This window comes from Sebastes umbrosus, chromosome 13 (genome assembly GCF_015220745.1).
Source record: "Sebastes umbrosus isolate fSebUmb1 chromosome 13, fSebUmb1.pri, whole genome shotgun sequence".
NCBI classification, from domain to species: domain Eukaryota; kingdom Metazoa; phylum Chordata; class Actinopteri; order Perciformes; family Sebastidae; genus Sebastes; species Sebastes umbrosus.
In genome coordinates this window covers 4113039-4136193 of record NC_051281.1, presented here as the reverse complement: position 1 = coordinate 4136193, position 23155 = coordinate 4113039, and the positions used below count along the sequence as shown (strand labels likewise).

The 23155-nt window shown below is 39.4% G+C and overlaps 2 protein-coding genes across 8 annotated transcripts in view; one reads left to right on the top strand and one right to left on the bottom strand.

Moving 5' to 3' along the window:
* Positions 1–21513, top strand: part of lrch1 (leucine-rich repeats and calponin homology (CH) domain containing 1) — an 85719-nt gene extending 64206 nt beyond the window's left edge. For 5 of the 7 annotated variants that reach the window (XM_037789018.1, XM_037789022.1, XM_037789019.1 and 2 more), the window contains 4 exons: positions 4817–4926; positions 5055–5192; positions 5380–5457; positions 9883–11641. In XM_037789018.1, coding sequence (XP_037644946.1) covers positions 4817–4926; positions 5055–5192; positions 5380–5457; positions 9883–10176 — 620 coding nt within the window. In that variant the 3' untranslated portion in view covers positions 10177–11641. Of the gene's footprint in view, positions 1–4816; positions 4927–5054; positions 5193–5379; positions 5458–9882; positions 11642–16368 lie in introns of those variants that run through there. The other 2 variants (XM_037789023.1, XM_037789021.1) reach the window with 1 other exon arrangement.
* The window catches only part of LOC119499822 (trace amine-associated receptor 13c-like), a 978627-nt gene that overhangs the window by 139140 nt on the left and 816332 nt on the right, over positions 1–23155 (bottom strand). The window lies entirely within an intron of this gene.

The following is a 23155-nucleotide window of genomic DNA, read 5'->3' as shown; positions in this document are numbered from 1 at the left end:
AACTTCTGAAAGTTAACAAATCTATCACAAACCTGCAGAGACTCTTTCAGTTCACTTTCAAACCACAACATGTTAAATCTGGGTTTGCTAAAGCAATAAAAACAGCTTTTTTTACCCCTTATTTTCCCGTTGATACACATATACATTACTCTGGGAAAAATGCACATTATCATAAACATCAACATACATTGATATACTAAACATAAGCATGCTGACAAACTAACATCAGCTTCCTAAGTATAGATATGAAATGCAAACCTTTAGCATGCAACATCCGGATATTAGCATATAAATAGCCTCACAGGGCAAAAGCTACAACTTTTGTAGTTTTTAATTTATTTTTTTGCCCCCACAGTTATCTGACACGCACCTCTTTGAGTTACAACAGTAATAATAATAATAGTATTTCATAAATCAGTCTTTCTCTGAGATGATCCCCCCGTTTTCTGTTGCTGCAGTGATAAGAACAGAATAAGATAAGAACAGTGTTTTACAGAAACCTTCTCCCCCTGAAGCGTTGTGTGTTTCTACATGAGCAGTTAAGTGTGAGTGTGATAACATTATGACTAATGGGCTATAATGGGTTCAGGCCTCAGGGAGGGTGACATCAACTGACACGCTCACATCATCACTGCTGCTGACCTCATTAACAACCAATCATCACCCTCTGTGTGTGTGTGGTGTAACAGTAGTTTATCAGTTTATCTAGTGGTGGCAATGAATGTATTAAGAGAACTGGAAACAGCGTTGGAGGAGGGCTCCTGTTCATTTCCTATGAGAGTTGCTCAGTGGCGCATGAAGCCAAAATGGCTCGACTTCAGAGGGATAAAGTACCCGGATCATCCGGCGATCTTCCGCATCCATTGGGCCCATAGAGCAGGCGCAGTAACATTTCCTTTAACTCCGCCTCCCAGCCCTCGCTCCAGAGCCGGACTGGGTCTCATTCACATGAACGGAGGAAGGGAAATAACTCTGGATTTGTTATGTTCAGGATCATATTAACAGTATGGATGAGAGTATTTTGAATAGACTGTTTGTTGTGGAAACGCTGTGAAGTCACATGACATGGTAGCACATGCAGGTTGGATGACATTACAACTTAAGTGGCAGAAACTCCGAATAATGTTTGTTACATTATCCTTCAAATGTAAATATTACTGCTTTAGAATCAGTTTCATTTTCACTCTAAACGTCGTAATTTTAAGCCCAACCATGTTATTTCTTCTTAAACCTAACTAAGTGGTTTTGTTGCCTAAACCTAAGCCAATGTTTTTGTTTGAATTCTTAGCATTTAAGCATGTGTTTACTGTAACCACAAGGGGTCTGACAAAGCCTCAGTATGTGACGAGTTGGGATGAGAACGTGTTAACCGTACTGTGAAAGCCACATGTCAACACTAGTTGGCAGCACAAGAAAGATTATGTGACTGCAGGATGATCACGTTAACGTCAGACTGTGAGGACCAGAGTGTGGACATGTCTTTTTGTTTTACTACTGACTGATTGATCTTGTAAAAAAAAAAAAAGCCCGTTCCTACACTTGCATAGCGAGCTAGGAATAAATTGCGAAATAGACGCCCGCTCATGCTGGGTTTTAAAAATATCCTCTAAAACCTTTTAGTAACCCGTCAGAAGAGGAGACACAGAAACAAAGATGCTGCGGGCTCAAACTGTTCAGATGGCAGAGAGACATTTTAGAGTGAGAGGTAGCAAGACAAATATGAGGAGGAGGAGGTGTTCAGCAGCGTGTGAGATGACTTGACCTAGAAGATAAAACTAGAGAGATAAAACTATTTGCCCTTCATCATCTCCGCACCACCACAGAGAGTGCACGTCACTCAGGATTATCGGAGTCAAACAAACAACTCATTACCGGCTCTGTATTCTGTTGGATGCTCGAGAGGTTCACAGTTCTCCAACCTGACATGATAAAAAAGAACCTGCAGGTGCGCGTTATCACACAACCCGAGACCCACTGCAGTTTATCTTCCCTCGTATCCCCTCAAGTTATATCTAGTCAATTTATTTTATTTGCCGCCTGCTCAATACAGTGTAGTTACGACTGGAAGGAATTTGAGATTTATGAATAAATGTTTGTAATAAAACCTTTTTCTTTAGGAAATATTTGTTGCCTATACACTGTAGATCATTTGTACATTTGTTTTTTGGTACGAGACGTCTGTAGGTTAGTAAAGAGCTTCGTACAGCTACTCGGCTGAGAGGATTGTTAGCTGAAGAGGCTCTCAGTGTTAAAAAACAATCTGCAGACTTCATGTCTTCTGTTCTTCACGACCACAGATGAACCCACTGTAGAGACTCTGCAGCTCCTCCCGGTGGTCACTCAGAGGAACTACACAGAGCTGTGTTCAGCCTCATTTAGCTGTAAAAGGCAGATTTATGTGTATAAAATAGGACGCTGAGGAGGTGAATGATTCACCCTTTAGTGGTGTGTGTTTGGTTCAGTGTGTGAAGAGGCCACACTCTCTCCTCCTACACACTGTTTTCTTTGAGCTTGTTTATCATTTATATTTGACTGAATCGGATTCTACTTATTAATTCCATTAATAATAAGTGATTGACAGGCATCATGTTGATTAACATTAGCAACATTAGCCGGCTAAAACCACATGTCACTTTATATTTCACATGCTTGACAGTCAAACAAAGGTCCCTCCATGAATCGATGTTGATCCTAGTGTTAACTTTTCTATCTTCAGCCTCCCGACCGCAGTCATAAGGAACAGGAGAGACACCGTAGTTTTGGTCTCCTGCGCCGGAGTCGATAACATTACTCGCTCCGGAGTTAACCCACGACACTCCACTCAGCAGCATTTCTGCACAAACTGCAACTTCCACTGTACATTCACTTGATATTCTCAGAGCTAAACTAACTCTCTTCTGCTCCGCCGTTCACTCGTTTTCTCACACACTCGCCGCCGCTCTCCCTCTCTCTTGCTTCACCACTCACTTCCCACGCGCACACACATTCCCACAACACTAGTTTTCCCCCTGACGTCGGTCACATTTCTGTTTGCAAGACGGACTTCTCTAGATATGACTTTTTGTTTTTTTTGTGCTTCCGTGGAGTTTGTGTTGGAGTCTGAGTTGTGGTGGAAGCTGGTCGTTTGTTGGTGTTAGCAGACTCCATGAACGTTAGCTATGGTTGCACGCTGTTAGCCCTGAAGGCACTCGCGAGCGTGTATGACGTCACATCTTTTGGTTTTTCCTGGAAACAACGGCGCAGCATTCTTCAAATTAAAAGCAGTCTACAGGCTGATAGAGGAAACCCGGAGAGTCGCGGAAGGTCTCATTTTTTAAGTTAGGATACATCCTGTTCACACATTGGCAATAAAAAATGATTAAAACACGTTTATACGTGTAAAAAGTTACATGCAGTCCCTTTAAGTAATGTATGGATACATCATCATCCATGATACACCAACATAATCTCACCCTGTTGACTGAATTCTGGTTGTATTTAAAAAAAAAAAAAAAAAGGAGCTGGTATTTACCAAAGTTGAAATCATCAGGTTTATCTGATTATCTCTATGAACAAAAACTTCTGCCATCTGAATTATTTGACAGATGTTATATAATCACACACACACACAGGTTTTACTGCAGTCAGTCAGTCAGGTTTCAGAGTGTTGCTCTGCAGGCTGTTCTAACAGAGAGATGAACTCCCTCCACATGACCGCTCCGGTGACAAAGCCGGAGCTAAAAGTGCACTAAGCTGCATGAGTGCATGTGAATGTTGCGCTTACGTAAGCTTTCTACATCTTTTATGGCAGAGCGGCTTTTTCTGTGTCACTGAATGCCTGAATGCAGATGTGGACGTACAGGAAGTCACTTCCTATATACAGTATATGTCCACACTCTGTCCGTTATTCTGCATCCAGCTGCTGCTTATTAGCCAACTGAAGCTCTTCTCACTCATTTATGTCGTCGTGGCAACTTAAAATCAGTTGCTGTCCAGTGATATGAGAGAGAGAGAGAGAGAGAGAGAGCAGAATGTACAAAACATAATATTTGTGTATCGATATCAAGACCTTTTAATGCATGCATGCATAGCATCTCTCCTAGTGAGAAAGCGCCCTGCTATGAGTTACATCCAGCCTTATAAAGTAGTACAGACAATCATCCAACACCTCACCGTGCCAGGTGTCAACATCCTCCACCGCAGGGGATCTAAACAAAAGGGAATCTAACACAAGCTCTTTTCCCGCAGTGTTATAAATGCATTTCATCTGTTTCCTAAAGATTACAAGTTGCTCTAAGATTACATTTCATACAGATTACATGCATGTAAACCTTTAATACCACAATTTCCATCACAATATCAGTGATTTTCACTTAAAAATGTTGTTAATTTTGCACTACAGTTCTTATTTAAATGAGAAAATACTCAGTATATTGTCATGTATTTAATTCACACAGGGGTATACAAAAATAGGCTTTACCATGTGGTTATATCATACAGACTATTTATTTATTGAATTACCAGAAAACATGCTATATCATGATATATATCGTTATTGAGATATGAAATTACATATATCGGGATGGAAGATTTTGGCCATATCGCCCAGGACTGCTCTATAGCTGTAATTTAACTAGCTCTCTTCTGATGTGAACTTTAGTATTTTTCGTGACTTGTGAAACTTTTTTTTCTTACTCAGAAGTCTGAGAATTGTCACTACTCGATCCGTTTTGTATGAGATATTGTTGTGGTTCTTCTACCTGGCTGTGTTACTGTGTGAATGTAAACGTGTCCTGCTGTGTCAGTCTAACGATGCCTGTCTTCTTCTTTGTTTCAGTGTTCCTGCGGAGCCACAAGAGTCTGGAGTCTGTTGATCCTCAGTTCACCATGAGGAGAAAGATGGAGCAGCTGCGAGAGGAGCTGGAGCTCACGGAGCAACTGAGAGACGTGAGAACACATTTACCTCCCTGTTTACTAATCATTAGTGTGTGTGTGAGTGATTAAAGGACAACTCTGTTGTTTTTCACAACCTTGTTCAACCCCTCGTACTCACACATACCTGTTTATATCCTCAGACCATCGAGAGCAGACTGAAGGTCGTCCTTCCCGAAGACCTCGGATCGTCTCTGATGGACGGCGTCGTGCTCTGCCATCTGGCCAATTACATTCGCCCGCGCTCTGTCGGCAGCATCCACGTCCCCTCGCCCGCAGTGGTACGTCTCGGCCCTGACCTTTGACCCCTGAGATGCATATTTATGATACTCTGAAACCGAAGTGCATAAATTATAACAGTCCAGAGATTTCAGATTCCAACTTTTCCCTGATATGGTTTCTTTAAACAAGTTGAGTTGAACATAAAATCACTTCTTTTGTATATAAATGATGACTTTGTGCTTCCAGCCAAAACTCAGCATGGCCAAGTGTCGGAGAAATGTGGAGAACTTCCTGGACGCCTGCAGAAAGATCGGTGTACCGGAGGTAAGACATTTATACAATAACTACACCCCCGCCCTGTTAGTGCTCTCACTACAGTACGCTCGCCTCTCTGAACTGGGGGTCGTTTTCAAGTTTTGAACCCTTTCTTCAAACTGAAAGATCTATTAAAACATGTTGGTGCTAGTGTTATTGGAAACGGTGTTGACACACGATGAGAGTTGTTGTTATCAAATTGATTATTGCAGTTTACTTGCTGAAGCCAGAGTGATTTGATTCAGTCGAGTCTTGTAGAGCAGAGGTTTTCAAACTGAGGTGCCCTCCCCAGCGGGTCGCAGGACAGTTGTAGGGGGGTGAAAGGGACAGGTGCATGTAGGCGCTCTAGAAACAACAGTTAGCAACAAGTTAGTTATTGTAGTTTGTCTTGCTGATTGGCTGCTTATTAAGAGTCAGCAGTTGGACCAGTAGTGGCTGAGACACGCAGCTCATGGAGACAATTAAGGTACTTTAAAACCCTAGCGCCAAATTACCACAGTTTGCAGAAATCGCAGTCATAACTCAAATCATAACTCCTCAAATGTGAACACTCAGACATCACACATATATTTTTTTTAGATTCAGTGTGACGTACACTTTCTGAGGATATCATAGGGCCTCATGCAGGAAGCGATATAAGAACAATTTTTCTGTTATTTTTGTTCGTATCCTCTGTCGGACTTTGAAAACTCCTGTTGTAGAGGATTGATGCGTTGAATCGGCAGAGTTTATAATCGATGAATCACACTGGTCTGAACCCAGTTTGTTGTTTATTTCCCAGTCGATTGATCTATGGAAAGATGTTATAACCAACTTATAAACAAACTGGGCAGCCTCACTGCTGCTGAAAGACATTCTGTAAGTCAGTCCAGGGATTTGAACCAGCAACTTTCAACCTGAAAACACCCCCAGTTCATCAGAGAAACTCCCTCCCGTAATCCAACAGTTCCACTTCGTCATCAACATGTTTCAGCATCAGTTGACTGCTTGTTGATGGAATAAGATATAAAAGGAACTGTGAACGTGTCCTGCAAAAAAACGTCTTCAGTCTCTTGAACATTGTCTCAGGAAAAAAAAATAGTAATAGTAATTACAATGCAACATTAGCAGCTACATTACCTTGTGATTTATGTCGGTAAGTGAAATTGAGGACTGTTGCAGGACACTGATGATGACACTAAACTGTGAACCAGATCTGGGAGGAAGGCTGATGATTCCATGTTTTTTAACAGCAGACGTTCTCAACCTTTTTGTCATCTGATCCTCCGGAAATCAGAATTGATACCGGACATAAAACTTATTTTATAATATTTTCCATTTTCAGACTAATTTACAGGACTTTTTAAAAGAAGCCTGGAGACTTAATTTTTAAATCCAAAAGAAAAATGTAATGTCTAAAGAACTGCTGAATAGAACAATTTAATAAACTTTTGCCACGACCCAAATTATGTTTCTAAATTAAAACTTGAGAACCACTCAGCGTTCCCCCAGGACTCGTTTAATGTTCCTACCTGCCTCCTTTTTTGTTCTCATCGCTTTTAAACGAGGTTATTAATGTCGACATTTAACGCTGAATCATCACCGCTGTCATCGCTGCCTGTGGCTTCCAGCTTCCTCCATCATGACAGCAGAGAGCTGCAGTGGGTTCACAGTGTGTGTGAGAGAGAAAGAGAAACTGCTCATATAAGTTTAGATTTTACTTTTTCTGGAAGACAGATCTGCTCTTGTGCTCAACACTAGAGGTGTGTTAGCATCCAGACTGTGTAAAAGGAGAACGTAGTGACTCAATGCAGGTGAATCTTTCTAGTTACTCTCCATACGCTCGGACTGGTGGTTTCTGCGAAAATCTGCCGCAGAAGAGAGAAAACCACACTCAAAATACACTCAATGGCTTTCTGGCGGAGGGTTAGATGTTCAGATTGATACCACTCTCATACCTGTATGCTAAATACAAGCAGCAGCCAGTCTTTATGCTTAGCTTAGCTTAGCATAAAGACTGGAAACAGGGGGAAACAGCTAGCCTAGTTCTGCCCAAAGCTAAAAATTACCACCTACATGTAGCACCTGTGAAGCTCACTGATCGACTAGTAGTCTCTTTTGGTTGCCGGGCAACTAGTCCTGACCAAGAAATAGTTTGGCAAATAACCTCCTGTAAAACACTGATTTGTCATTTTTACACTTTTTTTTTTGCACTTTTATATGCATTAAACAAACAAGCTATAACATACTGATTAGTGCGTTGCATTTTAATTAGGGACGTAGGCAACCGATTGTCATTTTATTTTACATTCGAAGCTTATATTGAGGTTTTCAGATGAAGCTTTGAATGTCTGTTGACATATTTTATGACCCTGAAAAAAAATAATCCTTGAACAAAATTCTCAAGTGATTCATCAGATTAAATGAGCCCATCTTCTTCTTTTTTTATTAGATCAGCTTTCTTTAATGAATATAACTCATCAGTTTCATTTGATTGCAGCTAGATCGCTAGGTGATAGGTGCATCATTTGTGTGTGACGAGTGGGAGAGCAAACAGTTTTTTAAGCGTAGTGAAAATTTAGTTTTTTAAAAGGCTGAACGGCAACAAATATGGATTTGCATTTCATTGCGAATTTTGGAAATGATTACATCTTTTTTCAATAACTGTTGTCTTTTGGACTTTACAACGCTCTGGGTTATTTGAAATGTTTGGGTCACACGAGTCTAAACCAATCCTATTCAGCCGCCGTGTGCAATACACAGATACATTCTGGGTTGGTTTCACTCAAGCAAGAAATAGTCTGGCACGTAACCTCCTGTAGCATTGATTTTTTTGCTTTTTTATGGATTAAATAAATAAGCTACAACATGTTGATTAGTGCCTTTAAGAGGATTTTGTTACCTTGGAAACTATGAATATTAGTCATTTACAGGCAGATTGGATGTTACAGTAAATGGGATACCAGTTAAAGAGAGAAAGGCAGTTTAATTGGTAAAGAACAGACTTTTTAATCATTTATTATGGCCATCGAGAGGCCATAATAATAATAACAATATCATTTTATTCATATCATCCACCATTAAACCGGGACAGGGAATGATGGATATTTTATATCACATCATTGGGACTTCAGTATAATACTTCAGTCAGGATCATTTGGTACTAGTGCTGCTATAAATGTGATCATTTTATTATATTTGTTTGTATTTTTATGTTTCATCTTTAACACCATATACTTTGTCATTTACAAAAGATTGGTCTTATCTTGTTCTCCTCTTTGAGAAAAAAATATTTTATTGATTTATTCCTGTTCTGAGCTGTTGATCTGAGCTGACTCGTTGACCTTTGACCTCCATCTCTGCTGCTGCTGCTGCTGCTGCTTGCTCACTGTCTCCTGCTTCTGTGTGGACGTTTGCTAACTAGCCGGCTGCTTTTGACTGACGACACGCTCATGCTCAAGCTAACGTGCTGAAAGCTTCTCCGAGCTAACGTGTTAACGATTAGCTTGTTGTGCTAAACGTGCTGGCCTGCTGCACTGGCTCTCCCATCAGCCACTTCACTAACCCTCATCATGGTCTGCTTACTGGGAGAGAAGGAGAGGTCCAAATGTTTCTCCTTCCTCCCAGTAAGCATCCCCTTCTCGTTGCCATGGTAACCCCTGCCTGCTCCCGCTTCACCCCACAAGCTCACGCTTTCGTTTGTGACCTTTGACCTCTGTGTCCATTGGTTAACCTCCTGCCTTTTCTTTCTCTTCTTTACTTTCCGGCTGGATTGCACAACGTCCTCCTCCTCCTCCTCCTCCCTTTCCTCTTTCTCCTCCTCCTCTTCCTCTTGTTTTTCACTTTTCATATTTCTGTTTTCATTTCAAACTTCTTCTGAACTTTTGGATTTTGGTTCACTGGTTTGTCTCTTACCCATCCTCTTCATCACATTCTCCTCCTTCCTCTCATACCTTCTCTTGTTTTTGATCCCTCAATTGCTTCCTTCTCAATTGTTTCCTTCTCACCATCATCTTCTGTTTCTTCACTTCCAATCTCCTCTATCTTTCCTCATCTTCCTCCACCTGGTTTTTGGTTCTTCCTTGGAGAATATTTCACCGCTCTCTTCTCCTTTTTTCCTCCTCTCCCTTTATTTGTTTGAAAACACTGCACCTCCTCTTGCTGGGACTTTTTTTTAACTCTTTACCTCCAACTTTCTTCCCTCCTTCTTTTACTTATGTTTCCTCCTTCCATCTTCATTTCCCCCTTATCCTTCCCTCATCTCCTTCTCCTCTTATTCCCTTGTTTCCACCTCTTTCTCTTCCCTCCCCTTCTTTCTCACTCCCTTATTCTTACCCTTCCCTCCTCCCTTGTTTCCTTTCTTTCCTCCGTCCTTGTTCCACTCCCACCTTCTGCCCTTTTTCATCCTTCCTTCATTTATTTCCCCCCCCTCGTCTTCCTACTGGGGGGCGCTAGTCTTCCCTCTGTTCGCCCTATGACATCATCCAGTGCCGCCTGCAGCCGGTTTGCGCCGCCGTTCAGGCGCTGGTTGCCTTGGATACAACCTCTCCGGACCGGAAACGTGAAGAGGCGATCTCGACTCCGAACCCCGCCTCCTCCGGGGTGTCAGAGACTCCCTCGTTGGTTTCTGTTACCACTCAAACCCCGCCTCCCGCCTGGCAAATCTGGGACCTTATTGGCTCAAGCCTGCTTCACATCCTCTGCCTAGTTCTGCTGTTCGTGGCCTATAGTTGGAGCGAGCTAACGTAACCGTGACGACACCCACCTGCCAGCCCCCGCTCTCTTTCTGCCCAAGCTACTACTCCTTTTTTTTCCTTTTGCTGCATTTATGTCACGTGGGAAAAATCACGCTACAAAATATACTTTAAATAAAAAAAACTTCATCTGGAAATATTCATTAGCGTCAACATTTTTGTGAGCTCATCAGCGTTTACAGTACGTCAACAAATGTGAGCGTTATAGAGCAACTACACCCAAAAATGTTTTTTGTTACTCTTCTCAGATAGAATACAAGAATACCGGATTTTCTCAAATCATCAGACTCAATGGATAAAAAGAGCACTAGCTATTTATTTTGAAATGTTTGTGTGTGGAAGGACAGTTTCCGTAAGAAAAAAACAAATTATATGCTCAGAATAAAAGCAGATTTGTGAAGGCGTGGCGAGTAAGTTTTACAAGATTATGATCATATCCCATTTTAAATGTCACACTGAGAGGGATCAGGTTTTAAGCAGGAGAGTTGATTTTATCTGTGAGCTGTAAACTACAACTTTAATAGCATTATTTCTAGGTTTTGAGTGGCTTTCGTACTGTTACTTTGCAAGAACTGTGGCTCTGGACTGAGGCTGGGAGAGCTCTGGTTGATGGATTGATGACATGAATAATATATATATAGTATTTGTTTTAAACAACACATGACTGGGCTGTATTCAGAGCTTCGACCATGTACTGGCTGTATTAGCTGAGCTACAACACAGGTACCCATAAAACCTACACATAAAATTTACTTGCCGCGTCAGCTGCAGACTTGTATCGGACACGCACGCGGTACTACTAATACTATAAATGAGGGTCCGTGTCGGTCTGGCGTTCCATGCATGCGCATTTCTAGATCCACACTCCATTCCAGTTGGTAGCAGTAATGCACAATAACGTTGTTTGCCAGGAGTTCAACGTCATTTGACTGTCGTTGTATTCGTTTAAGGACAAATTATATAAATGTGGATAACGGCGGATCTCTCCGCACAACCTCTATTCAAAACAAACATCCACTTTGTTGTCTTCTTCTTCTTCTTCTTCTTCTTGGCAAACCAGCTAGAGGTGCATACGCCACCAACTGGACTGGAATGTGGAACGAAACTGGAGCATTCGCAGTCGGCATGCTTGTTATGCGTACAGTCTACGTGGTCACACATTTTGGGATGCATGCGGACGTCCACATAAGGCAGCGAGTACTCTCGCTAGCATGGGTGGATGTAGACATTTACGTCATGTAGGTAGGACGCAGAAAGTATGAATTGGCCTTAAACGTGCGTAAAGTGACTAGAGTTCCAGCGGACTCTTTGGGAAACATGAAATCCAACAAAAGTTGCTCATTGCTGGTTTCCTCTGACAAGAAGAGGATGGCAGAATTTTAGGGTGTAGTTGCTCTTTAACGTTTGTGAGAAACACAAAACCAAGCTAACAACAAATGAAAAAAAAAACTTTCATGGCATTTTAATTATCCAAATATATATCATCTTTAAACCACCAAATCTTGTTCATCCCATGTGATACGAATGCAGCGTCAGCATGAGCCTCTCCCCTCACCTTCTACTGTACTCCTTGTTTGAGTTTCTCTTCTTGTCGCCCATTTGGGGGAAAAATCAGCTCACAAACGTTTTGTTTTTTTGTGTCTTTGCAATAAATTGACCCCGAAAGTCTTAACAGAAGCAGGACATGTGGAGCAGCAGGTGACTTCTAAAGTCACTGATGTCTTATCAACATGCTGTACAACAGCAGGGATAATCTGATCTGTGCAGGACTTTAGAGGGTTTAGATGGAGCCATAAAAACTCTTCAGTCCATTAGAGATATTAACACCATGTTGGAGGAACGATAACAAAACGAAAGACCATGCCAGTATTGACGTCTCCTTATTAACAAAACAAAGTCAGTGGTCATGATCAGATTTTGTATGTATTTATAGATAAATACTGTGCATAATATGCAGTACTAATAGAGCAGCCTGGTCTAACTAAGGTGACGACAGTATTTCACTTGGTTGGCTCAAATCTCCCAGCAGCCATTTGGCACCATCATGGAGGTCTAGTTGACAACTGGCTGTAGGCATTTTTATTAATATTATTATTATTATTATTATTATTATTACAACTGAGTGTCGATCCATGTAGTTATTCTCTAAATAAAAACAAATGGTCTCATAAGCTGTTTTCATATGGCGACAGTGGCTGTGTTTACATGCACATTACCATTTATTTCAAACCACATTATTTATCTGTAAAGACTTCCGAATGCAGCGCTACCATTCAAATCAATCAATTTCATAAAATGGAAAACCATAGATGAATTTACTTTGTTTGCATTTGTACAAGTGTTACTTATTTTTTTTTTGTTTACAATAACTTCATAGTACAGAGAAAAAAAAAAAAAAAAAGCAAAATTCATATGTGTATCTTCTCAGAATAGATGTTAAAGGACGTTTGTTTGTACTGTAGCTGCTGAGCTAAGCAGTAATATGCTAGCCAGCCAGATGCATGCTAGCACTACTCAACACTACCACAATAGAGTGCTGCAGGAATGAGTCTTAAACCCGGAAATGAGTTAGCATTTTAGCACTTCCGGTTCCGTCTTCTCGAAGTTAAAGATCCCATATTGTAAAAAGTGAGATTTTCATGTCTTTTATATTGTAAAGCAGCATTATAAGTGCTGTATAAATACTGTTAAACTATCAAAACGCTCAATATACGGAGAAACACACACAGCCCGAATTCAGAAAATTGTGCGTTTGAAACAAGCCGTTAAGATTTCTGTCATTTGTGATGTCACAAATATACAATATTTAGACCATTACACGGTTTTAAATGTAAACACTCTAAATGTGTCCCAGTTTATTTCCTGTTGCAGTGTATGTAAATAACATCAGCTGATAGGAAGTAAACATGGACCCAAACTGTTGCCTAGCAACGGAATTCCGTTGCAATTCCGTTGAAATGCACTAAAACCGAGCGTTTCAGTCAGAGGGTAAATACAGGCATATTCAGGCAGACAGTATGAGGAAAATACAAGTTTTTTGAACATTACAGCATGTAAACATGTTCTAATAGAAACACAAAATACAAGTATGAACCTGAAAATGAGCACGATATGGGACCTTTAATGTTTCTTTTTCAATGGGTATTTGGTTAGATACCTGAAATGAGCTCTGTGGTTAAGATGAAGATATTTTAACGTTGTTGTATGACATAAAATATGTCAGTAAATATCTCACTTGTGAAATCTGAAGCTTTTACGTGTCTTAAAAAAGTGGTAGCTAACAAATGTCTAAATGAGACTACTAAACATCATCACGCCGAACACTAGTCCACTTTTAGCTCAGTGATGGTGACGTGAAGTCGTGCGGCCGTGGTGTAGTTCGTTAATAGCCTAACGTTAGCTTTTTACTTCTTTACTTCGATTGCATTTACGCTTCAAAAATCATAAAAGTGATGTTCATTTGTGATTTGAGATTATCTTGCTGAACAAAACTTGTAAGTATCATAAACATTTGTTTTCCACAGAGCTGATTTTCTGCAATAATAAATAATAAAACTGTGTGATTGTAACTTCCGGGCTGGCCTGCCAAAATACGTCATCCCTGCAGCACCTATATAATCCACCAATATACTGTAGCTCTAACAAGCTAACAATGTCAGACGGATCAGTGATCTTTAGATCAGAAAGAAAACACGTCCACCAAATTATTCTGAGAATACAAACAGAAGTGCTGAAGACCTCCAATATGGCCACCAAATGGTCCAGCTGGAGCCTCTCTGATTTATCACTGATGCAGGGCGATCAGAGCGAAAACAGTTGATGCCTTGAAGTTGTATTTTCATAGTTGTTCCCATATTTCAGTATAACTGAACTGCATAATAAGCACATGATCCCTGAGTGGTGCGATGGTTCACCATCACAGAGCTGCGTAAAGAGTATTTGGTCTTTTCTAATGTGTGATTATAAAGTGTTGAGGAGCAAACGGAAGCCATACTATAATAATTATTGATTATTTAAATCAGTTAGATGATGATTTTGGGTCTTAATTTGAATATGAATTGTTATTTAAACCCATTATTTGATGTTTTTGAAACTTAAGAAAAATGTGAATTTTATTTTAATTATTTATTTATTTTTGTCCTGCTTTTTTTTTTTTTTTTTTAATTAACAACTCTTCTGTATCCTGATATGCAATGTGACTTTTTGGAAACATTTGAAGGGCTATAGACACTAGATGAGTTTATGAAGTTAGATAGATATTAATCTTCTTACGCTGTTTATCTTAGAGGGTTTGATACGTACGTAGAGGAGTAGATTATCGCTCTGTTTGTAAGGTTAAGATGAATTAAGAACTGAGGAATGTGAATATTTGCTGGTGCCCACTGCAATGTTAAAAAAAAACCCATAATTTTGCCTGGCCATGTGAGCAGAATTAATTCACAGAAACTGAATTAATGCGGACGTCTTCACTGGTACTTGGCCTTTAATCTCTGACGCTATGGAAACAGAAAATGCCTTGATGAATATTTGACATAAACCAGTGTAAGACGAGTAACTCACAAAATGATTTATTTTATTTTATTTTATTAATTCTGGCGGTAAATTTCAGTTGCTGTTGTTTCCACATTCTCTGCACAGATTGTTTTAAAGTATTGTGCTGATGTGAATGGATTTCATGTATGAGGAGGATTATTTTTATGCCTTGTGTATGATATTTGACTGTTAAAGACTGAGGTAATAAATGCGGTTTAGGGATGTTGTCTGGGCGACGGAGTCATTGTTTAAGTTAGAGGAAGAAAACTTGGGAAATAGTCCATGTAATAGCTCTGTAAAATCACAAGTTGTTGTATGGATTAAACAAACGAGATATAATGTGATAATTAGAGGGTTTACACAGCAGGGCTTGCTAACAGGATGTGTCCATATTAATTGGAGGGGAAGCGGTTTGTGCGTCATTATCATTCCAAAATATGAAGCCATGGGCCTCAGAAAGCTGATAAAATCATTAAGGGTTATGTTTTACTTATTATGATTAACAGTTTTGATCCTAAGTTTGTATTATTTTTCCAGTAAATAAATAAAAATCCACCAAATGGCAGTAATATAGATATAATAAATATATTTGGTAATATATAAAAGTCAAGTAATCATGATAAGCTTCGTAATGGTACGTGTCCACAGGATCCGTCATTTCCACGCTTCCCATTCATTGTCATTGCTAGAGACGGACCGTCACATTGGTCGCTCCTCTTCTGCATTAACTCGAGGTCAAGGCTACTTTATGCAAATCAAGGACGTCCGGCGCAACTCGCCATCTCTGGAAACTCCCGATAAACTTTTAAACTAATCATTGTCGACCGATTTTGCAATTGCACGGTTTATTTCTCGCCTCAAATGTTTTCAGAAACACATTTCATTTTCGTAGCTCCAAACGAGCCGCCATAGGTGTCCCATTTTGAAAGCCGGGAGCAGACAGCCCACGAGTGAAAGCGTTCGTTCAATCCGGTGTTTAGTAAAAGCCCATCAAGCGTCCAATGCTGGGAAGCGAGGCGATCCCTCCCCATCATTTCCACGCTTATTGTCTATGTAAGCCGCTGTGCGATGCATTCTGGTACCGCGGCGTTGCGTTTCGAGAGACAGACCGTCATGTTGGCTGCTCCTCATTTGCATAAAGTTGAGGTCTAGTCTACTTTATGCAAATCAGGGGCAGCCGGCGCAACTCGCCGCCTCTGGAAACTTCTGAAAAGCTTTTAAACTAACCGTTGTCGATCTCAAATGAAGACAGATTCAGCAACTGCATGGCTTATTTCTTTTTTTATTGGCAAGAGGGAATGTGTTCGTTCAATTGGGTGTCCAGTGGCAGCCTATCAAGCGTCCAATGCTGGGAAGCGAGGCGATCCCTTTGGTCCAAAAACGCCCCTGTGGACACGTATCATAACTCTTTGGTAGTGTTGGACTCAGGGTGTGGGGCTGTGGCTATCTCCTGGAGACAGCATGCACCAGTGTAGACCCGGTATATGCCGAACTCTTTTGTTCGTCCAGGTTTTTACCAGCATGAGGGCATGTTGCAGAAACACTCCTTACATTTACAAGCATTGTGTCTAAATCCTGTGTCTCTTTTCTGCCTCTACATCTGCTCCTACGCTCCTTCTCTTTCTTCTTTCCTCTCTTGACTCTGGTCTCCCAGGACAAACTGTGTCTTCCTCACCACATCCTGGAGGAGAAAGGCCTGGTGAAGTTGGGCATCACGGTGCAGGGTCTGGTGGACGAGGCGTCCTCCAAACACCCCCTCCTGACGTGAGCGGCGGAGACGGGCGGAGCTTCCTCTGACTGACTGACTGACTGACTGCGTACAACAAACACACACCTGGATTCAAACGCTGACTTGATCTCACATCTCACGAAGCTGCAGCACGCCTCTGTGATCATTCTGCATCCTTCTCCGTAACAGAGTGATATTAGTAGATTTAAGGATGCAAAATGGTGTTAAGGGAACTAAAGCAGTCAGAAGTGGCTTTATTTACTAGTTCATGAGAGGGAACTTCTGGGTGGAGTCAGTTTAATGCCGCGCAGGTAGACTGGTGGAACGGGTACCAGCATTTGACTGGTTCCAGCTGATTCCTCACTTTAAATGATGTGTTTTTTTTATTAGTGTCAGGAGTGAAAATTAACCCTGATTTCCTCTATTTCTTTAGGTAGATGCAAAAGACACAACCTGTCAAACTGAAGGGCATAAATACAACTCTATGGTTAAAAAAAAGAATTTCTTTTTAGAAATTCTTAGACTGGTTGGTGCCAAAAAATATGAGTGTATTAGGGCCACTTTGAGAGGGATAACATTATTTTTTAAGAGTAAAGATACAAAAATTTGGGCGAAAAAATATAATATTATGAGAATAAAGTGGTATTGGGAGTAAAAAAAATTACACGATAGAGTCATAATTTTACAGATACATTATTTTAAAATTAGAATATTTTTAGATTTTGTTGTGATTTTATTAGAAAACGTTTATTTTGAGAATAAAGTAGTAGTATTACAATTGGCTTTATTCTTGTAGAAATAAGACTACTCTAGAAAAGTGAGATCTTTGTTTTAAAATTTCAACATGGTAATTTTTTAACTTTTATTTGAAATTACGAATTTATTCTCACAATATTACATATGTTTCTTAAAAATGTATCTGGGATTTATTTTTTAATTTTTTTTTTAAGTACTAATATTCCGATTAAGATAAGATTTGTAATATTTTGATATTTAGTTGTAATTTTATTAGACAAAGTCATGAGAATAAAATAGTATTACAAGACGTGGCTTTATAAAATTATGACTTTCCTTATGAAAAGTATGATTTTTTGTCATTTTGTTGACTTTTTTTTTCTTGAAATTACGACTTTATTCTCATAATATTACATATTTTATGTTAAAAAAAAAATATCAACTTTTTAAAAAAAAAAATTTTGTTTAGTTGTGGGAACATTTTTTTAAATTATTTGGTATTTAAATGTAAATTAGATTTAGAGTCGGTGGAGCTGTGAATCTGAACCACTCAGCCGCCGTAGAGGCACACTTATGATTTTACAAACCACCAGTTATCTACAGGTTATAGATCTTTTTCTACTGAGGTTTCAGGTGAAGTGTTACTGGACTGCGTGAGTAAAACCAAAATGTTATAGTCTTAACATAGAGGGGAGGCAACTTTTAACCATAATTTGTATTTAAACATAAAGATATTTATAATATAAAGAGAAGCTGAGATGAGGTGTTTGAGTTGTTGTACACATTCAAAAAGAAATATGCCAAAAAATATTTTTCTCTAATATATTTTAGGTATAATTGTGTCTTGTTTTCTAAAAGTTTTACTGACTTTCTGTGGAGCTCTCTGCATGTCCCTGAACCAGGTCTGTGTTAACCTGCCACTGTGGGGACGCTAATCTGTGTTTATCAAGCCTCTCATGACGGATCCCAACAGGTAAAATTTTGTTTTTTTATCTTTTCTCAGCTTGAATCCTCTCACACGTGTTGTTAATCTGTGTTCACACAAGGCATTTCTAGGACTTTTTCAGTGAAACGACTTCAGTTTTTTTATGAGATTCAGTTTGCTAATGTGCCAAAACACGCGGTGGATACAAAGTCACAAAACAAACGCTCCTCACGTCTGCATCTACAAGCTTAAACCCCCAGATCATCTTGATTTACGTGTACATTTTGATCAGCTTCCATACTGCGAGACACTTGATAAATATCAGAGTTGTGTATTACATGTTTATATTTCAGGATGGGAGCGTGTGTGTGTGTGCACGGGTCAGTGAGGGTGAGATCTCATGCAGCCACAACTCCGGCTCAAACTGGCTGGATTGCTTTTTAAAACACTACAAAAAACCTCAGTTTCATTCATCGCGGAGTAAATTTAAAGTTATTATTGTGGCGAAATGTTCCTTCAACCTTTTGTGTGAGTTTGTCCAAAACCTCTGAGGTTCAGGCCGGAGCTGCTGCTGTGTGAGATCAGAGATTCTGTGACTCAGGGTCGGTTTGGGTTTACTACTCTGTTGATGCTTCATTCAACGGTATTTCTGTGTGTGTGTGTGTGTGTGTGTGTGTGTGTGTGTGTGAACAAGGAAGTTGCCAGTTGACCTTTTTGAATCATGTGGTAATGCAGATCCTGCTAGACACCGAGACTTTTTAAGGGGCAGTAAGTAATTGTTGACCTTTATCGACCTCTAGAACAAATGGCATTGATGTCATCGTCTTCCAAACAACTACAGCTGACGATGTTTTATTGTTTATAGAAATCTCTGAAGCTGCAGTCATTGATTTTGACCACTAGGGGGCAGAGATGCTGCTTTAAAAGTGAGAATGATTAAATCAGATCAAGGAATTTGCCCCCATTTTTTTTTTATCTTCAGACTGATTTGAGCAAAAAAAAAAGCTTGTTAATTCATAATTCAGAAATAGTTGTGGGTGTTGAAAAAAAAAAACGTTCTGTCCTCAGAAGGCTGATCGAGTCTCATTTGAAGTAAAAGTAGCAGCTGGAAGTGAAAACTGGAAAGGACAGGACAGGACAGGTTTTATGAACCTAATAAAGAGCTGTAATAGTAACCTTCCTGAGAGGGACAGGTCTGTTCACCTTTAAAGAAAGACCTGAACTAAGGCACATTTTTTTTTTTTGTAGGTTTCTACAACTTGAAATAACAAGATTGCATGTCTCCTGCTTGATTTGGTATCTTAGGACAGGATTAATATTACATATTTCCTCTTCTTTTTTGTTATAAAACTTGTCGTTCTGGATGTCATTGTAGCCGCTGACAAATTACAAGAGCTGGCTCTGTAAAAGACAATAATGAACACTGGCAGGCTTAGTATTTTTAGAGGGTTTTTTAGACAGAATTTGATTATTAACTACTTAAATGTCTCTTTCGGAGTGTTTTTACAGTAAGAAATAGATTTGCAGTGGTGGAGGAAATATTCAGATCCTTTACTTAAGTAAAAGTACTAATACCACACTGTGAAAATACTCTGTTACTAGTAAAAGTATAATCAGGAAAATGTACTTAAAGAGTATTAAAAGTAGAATAAATGTCCCATGTGACTGTTATACTATTTTATACTATGGTTTGGGTGAATACTTGATTCTGATTGGCTGTAGGGTGTCCATTAATTACTGTTATTACACGGCTGTGTTGAATACTCGATTCTGATTGGTCAATCACTGCGTTCTGCGGTCTGTAATTTCTCTATAACAGACCGTTGCTATGTATAACAGACCGTTGCTATGGGCACAGTTCAGATGTCGGACTCTGGCGGACCGTTTTTGTGTCAAAATATTGATTTCTTCAGTAAGTAGCCAAGTAATGTCAAATTACATTTACTGTTTTTCATCCGTACGCACTGCATAGCGTAGTGTTAGCTTTCTGGCTCGTAGCTGAGCCAAAGACTTTTTAATGGCTTTAATGGCTGAAGGTTCATGGTGAGGAGGACAGGGGACATGATTGGCTGACACCACAGTGAGTTATTGGTTTAGGTTTGGTCACATATTTACGTACTGCCCCTTTAAAACCTAAATCTTGGCAGGTCTGGGATCAGATCGTGTTTCTCCTAAATGCCATATTAAAACCACATTAAGTGTCTGACACTCTTGAACCAGCAGGCTTGTATGAATGAGTGATTACGAGTTTTTTGTTTTTCTGTACATATGATACAGCTTGGTATCCAAAGCTTGACCTACTTAAAGATTCAGCAGTAAAAAAATTAATAAAATAAATTAAATGTTTCCACTGGATCGATTTCACAGTTGCCAAAACAAACATTTACTCTCTTGTGATAAAACTAAAGGATTTTATTTAAATGTACTATAGCATGTGTACATATTATTTATCACAAGAACTTCTTGTTGATGAATTAATGTTTGAAAAAAATCAGTGATGAGTTATGTATTTGTCTTCTTGTACTGTATATTTCACCAGAAAACACTCAACGAGCAACCTTTAACACCTGAATAATCCACAATATCGCATATATGATTCAAAAAAAAAAAAAATGTTCACGTATTTCAACACTATGGGAAGCTTAGTGAAGTAATAACACAAATATTGTTTAATAAATATCAGCTATTATTATCTGATAACTAGCTAAATAGAAGTAGAGCAACAAACTGTCTTCCTAGTATTTCTTACATTTATGATTTTAAATAATTTTGATTTAATTCAAAAGGCTTGCTCAAAACAGTCTAAACACAATAATGTCAGAAAATATGGATGTTTTTAATAAATAATGATGATTTCTATTTGCTTGCTTGTAATCAACATTTCTTCATATAATCATGTATTTCATATCCACAGTTCTGTACACATCACATCATCACAGTGTTTTTGGGAAAAAGCAATAAAACCAAACCGGCTGCTTCCCCGACAGAATCTGCACTTTAAACTTCAATATTTATATCTTTGTTTTGGCAACTGACAAAATCTTAAATCACCTTTAATCTGAAACGAGAGAACAGAGAATTTAAAAATGTGACGCTGGTGTAAATTGTGTAAATGTGATGAATCGAGCCTGCTGAAGCAGTGTTGTTGTTTTTAATGTCTCTTATTTTGTATATAAACGGCCTGTACTCACATTTTTGTACTTTTCTGACTGGGAGGAAATTTATTTTTTACGTGACTTTGATGTAACATACCCTTTTGTAACTCTTTGTGAACCTTTTGTGTAATTTGTTGTACAGCAACTCAAATTTAAATGCATGAAATGTCCCTTTAATGTCGCCTTAACTGCTGTGAATACTGTATATAATGCACTGTATTTCTCATCACTTTATCAGTAAAGACCTCAACTGTCTAAAAAGTGCAACGACTGAGTGGAAATAATTTACAAAATCTGAGGGTGTTAAAAATAAATTAATTTGACTATAAGGGGAGACAACGCATGCAGCAAAAATATTGTTTTTCACAAAAAATATAAGTCATAGTATAGTATGTCAAAAAAACGTCATAGTATAGCATGTCGAAAAAATTAAAAGTCATATTATAATTAAAGCTGCAAGCAGCGATGATCGGGCCCTCGCCCACGCGCGCACGTCGGGGGAATGCGCACGTCGGGGCACGTACATGTCTTCAGGGCAAGACTCTTATAAAACATGTCAAATTTGGGGAAGATTGGACAATGTACAGCCAATTTACAACAACTTCCTGTTTCCTGTAGGGGGCGCTATGACTATCACGCATAATACCACATATATGTCTTCAGGCCTGGTCCATTATCCAGCTTGTGAAGTTTGGAGCAGATTGGACTATGTAAAGTCAAGTAACAACAGCCTCCTGTTTCTTGGCGAAAGGCGCTTTTTCGCAGCCACGCCACGGCAACATAGTTCGATAACTTTTTGATCTTTTGATAAGTTTTCATCCCAAAGGTCTTAAGATACTACTGACCATGTTTCACGTAGATGTGATTAATTTCTGAGGCAGAGTACATCAATGTGTAAAACATGATATTTCCTGTTACCACTAGGTGGCGCTATGACTGTGAGTCAAAATTTGCATATGGATGTCGTCAGACAGGGACCTTTATCAGGCATGAGAAATTTGGAGCATATAGGTTAATGTACGTCAAAGTTACAACAACTTCCTGTTTCTTGGCGAAAGGCGCTTTTTCGCCGCCACGCCACGGCAACATAGTTCGATAACTTTTTGATCTTTGAGTAACTTTTCATCCCAAAGGTCTTAAGATACTACTGACCAAATTTGAAGTTGATCGGGTTAAATCTCTAGGAGGAGTTCGTTAAAGTACAGCGCCTGGAAATGGTAAAAAAACGCCATAAAATCCAATATGGCCGACTTCCGGTTGGGTTTACGGTATACCTCCAAGAGGGTTTTATTTACGTCTCGTCATGGTACATATACCTACCAAATTTCGTAAATTTAGGGGAAACGTGTCGTCGGGGCTACTCAATAGGGGGCGCTAGCGAGCCAATTTGCCACACCCGAGCACGAAACCCATATCAGATATTTATTTCACGTACGTTTTATCTTGCATGAGAAATTTGGAGCAGATTGGTTACTATACGCCAAAGTTACAACAACTTCCTGTTTTTTGGCGATGAAGCTTTTTCGCCGCCACGCCACGGCAACATGGTTCGATAACGTTTTGATCTTTTGATAAGTTTTCTTCCCAAAGGTCTTAAGATACTACTGACCAAGTTTCAGGTAGATGTGATTAATTTCTGAGGCAGAGTACATCAATGTGTAAAACATGATATTTCCTGTTACCACTAGGTGGCGCTATGACTGTGAGTCAAAATTTGCATATGGATGTCGTCAGACAGAGACCTTTATCAGGCATGAGAAATTTGGAGCATATAGGTTAATGTACGACAAAGTTACAACAACTTCCTGTTTCTTGGCGAAAGGCGCTTTTTCGCCGCCACGCCACGGCAACATAGTTCGATAACTTTTTGATCTTTGAGTAACTTTTCATCCCAAAG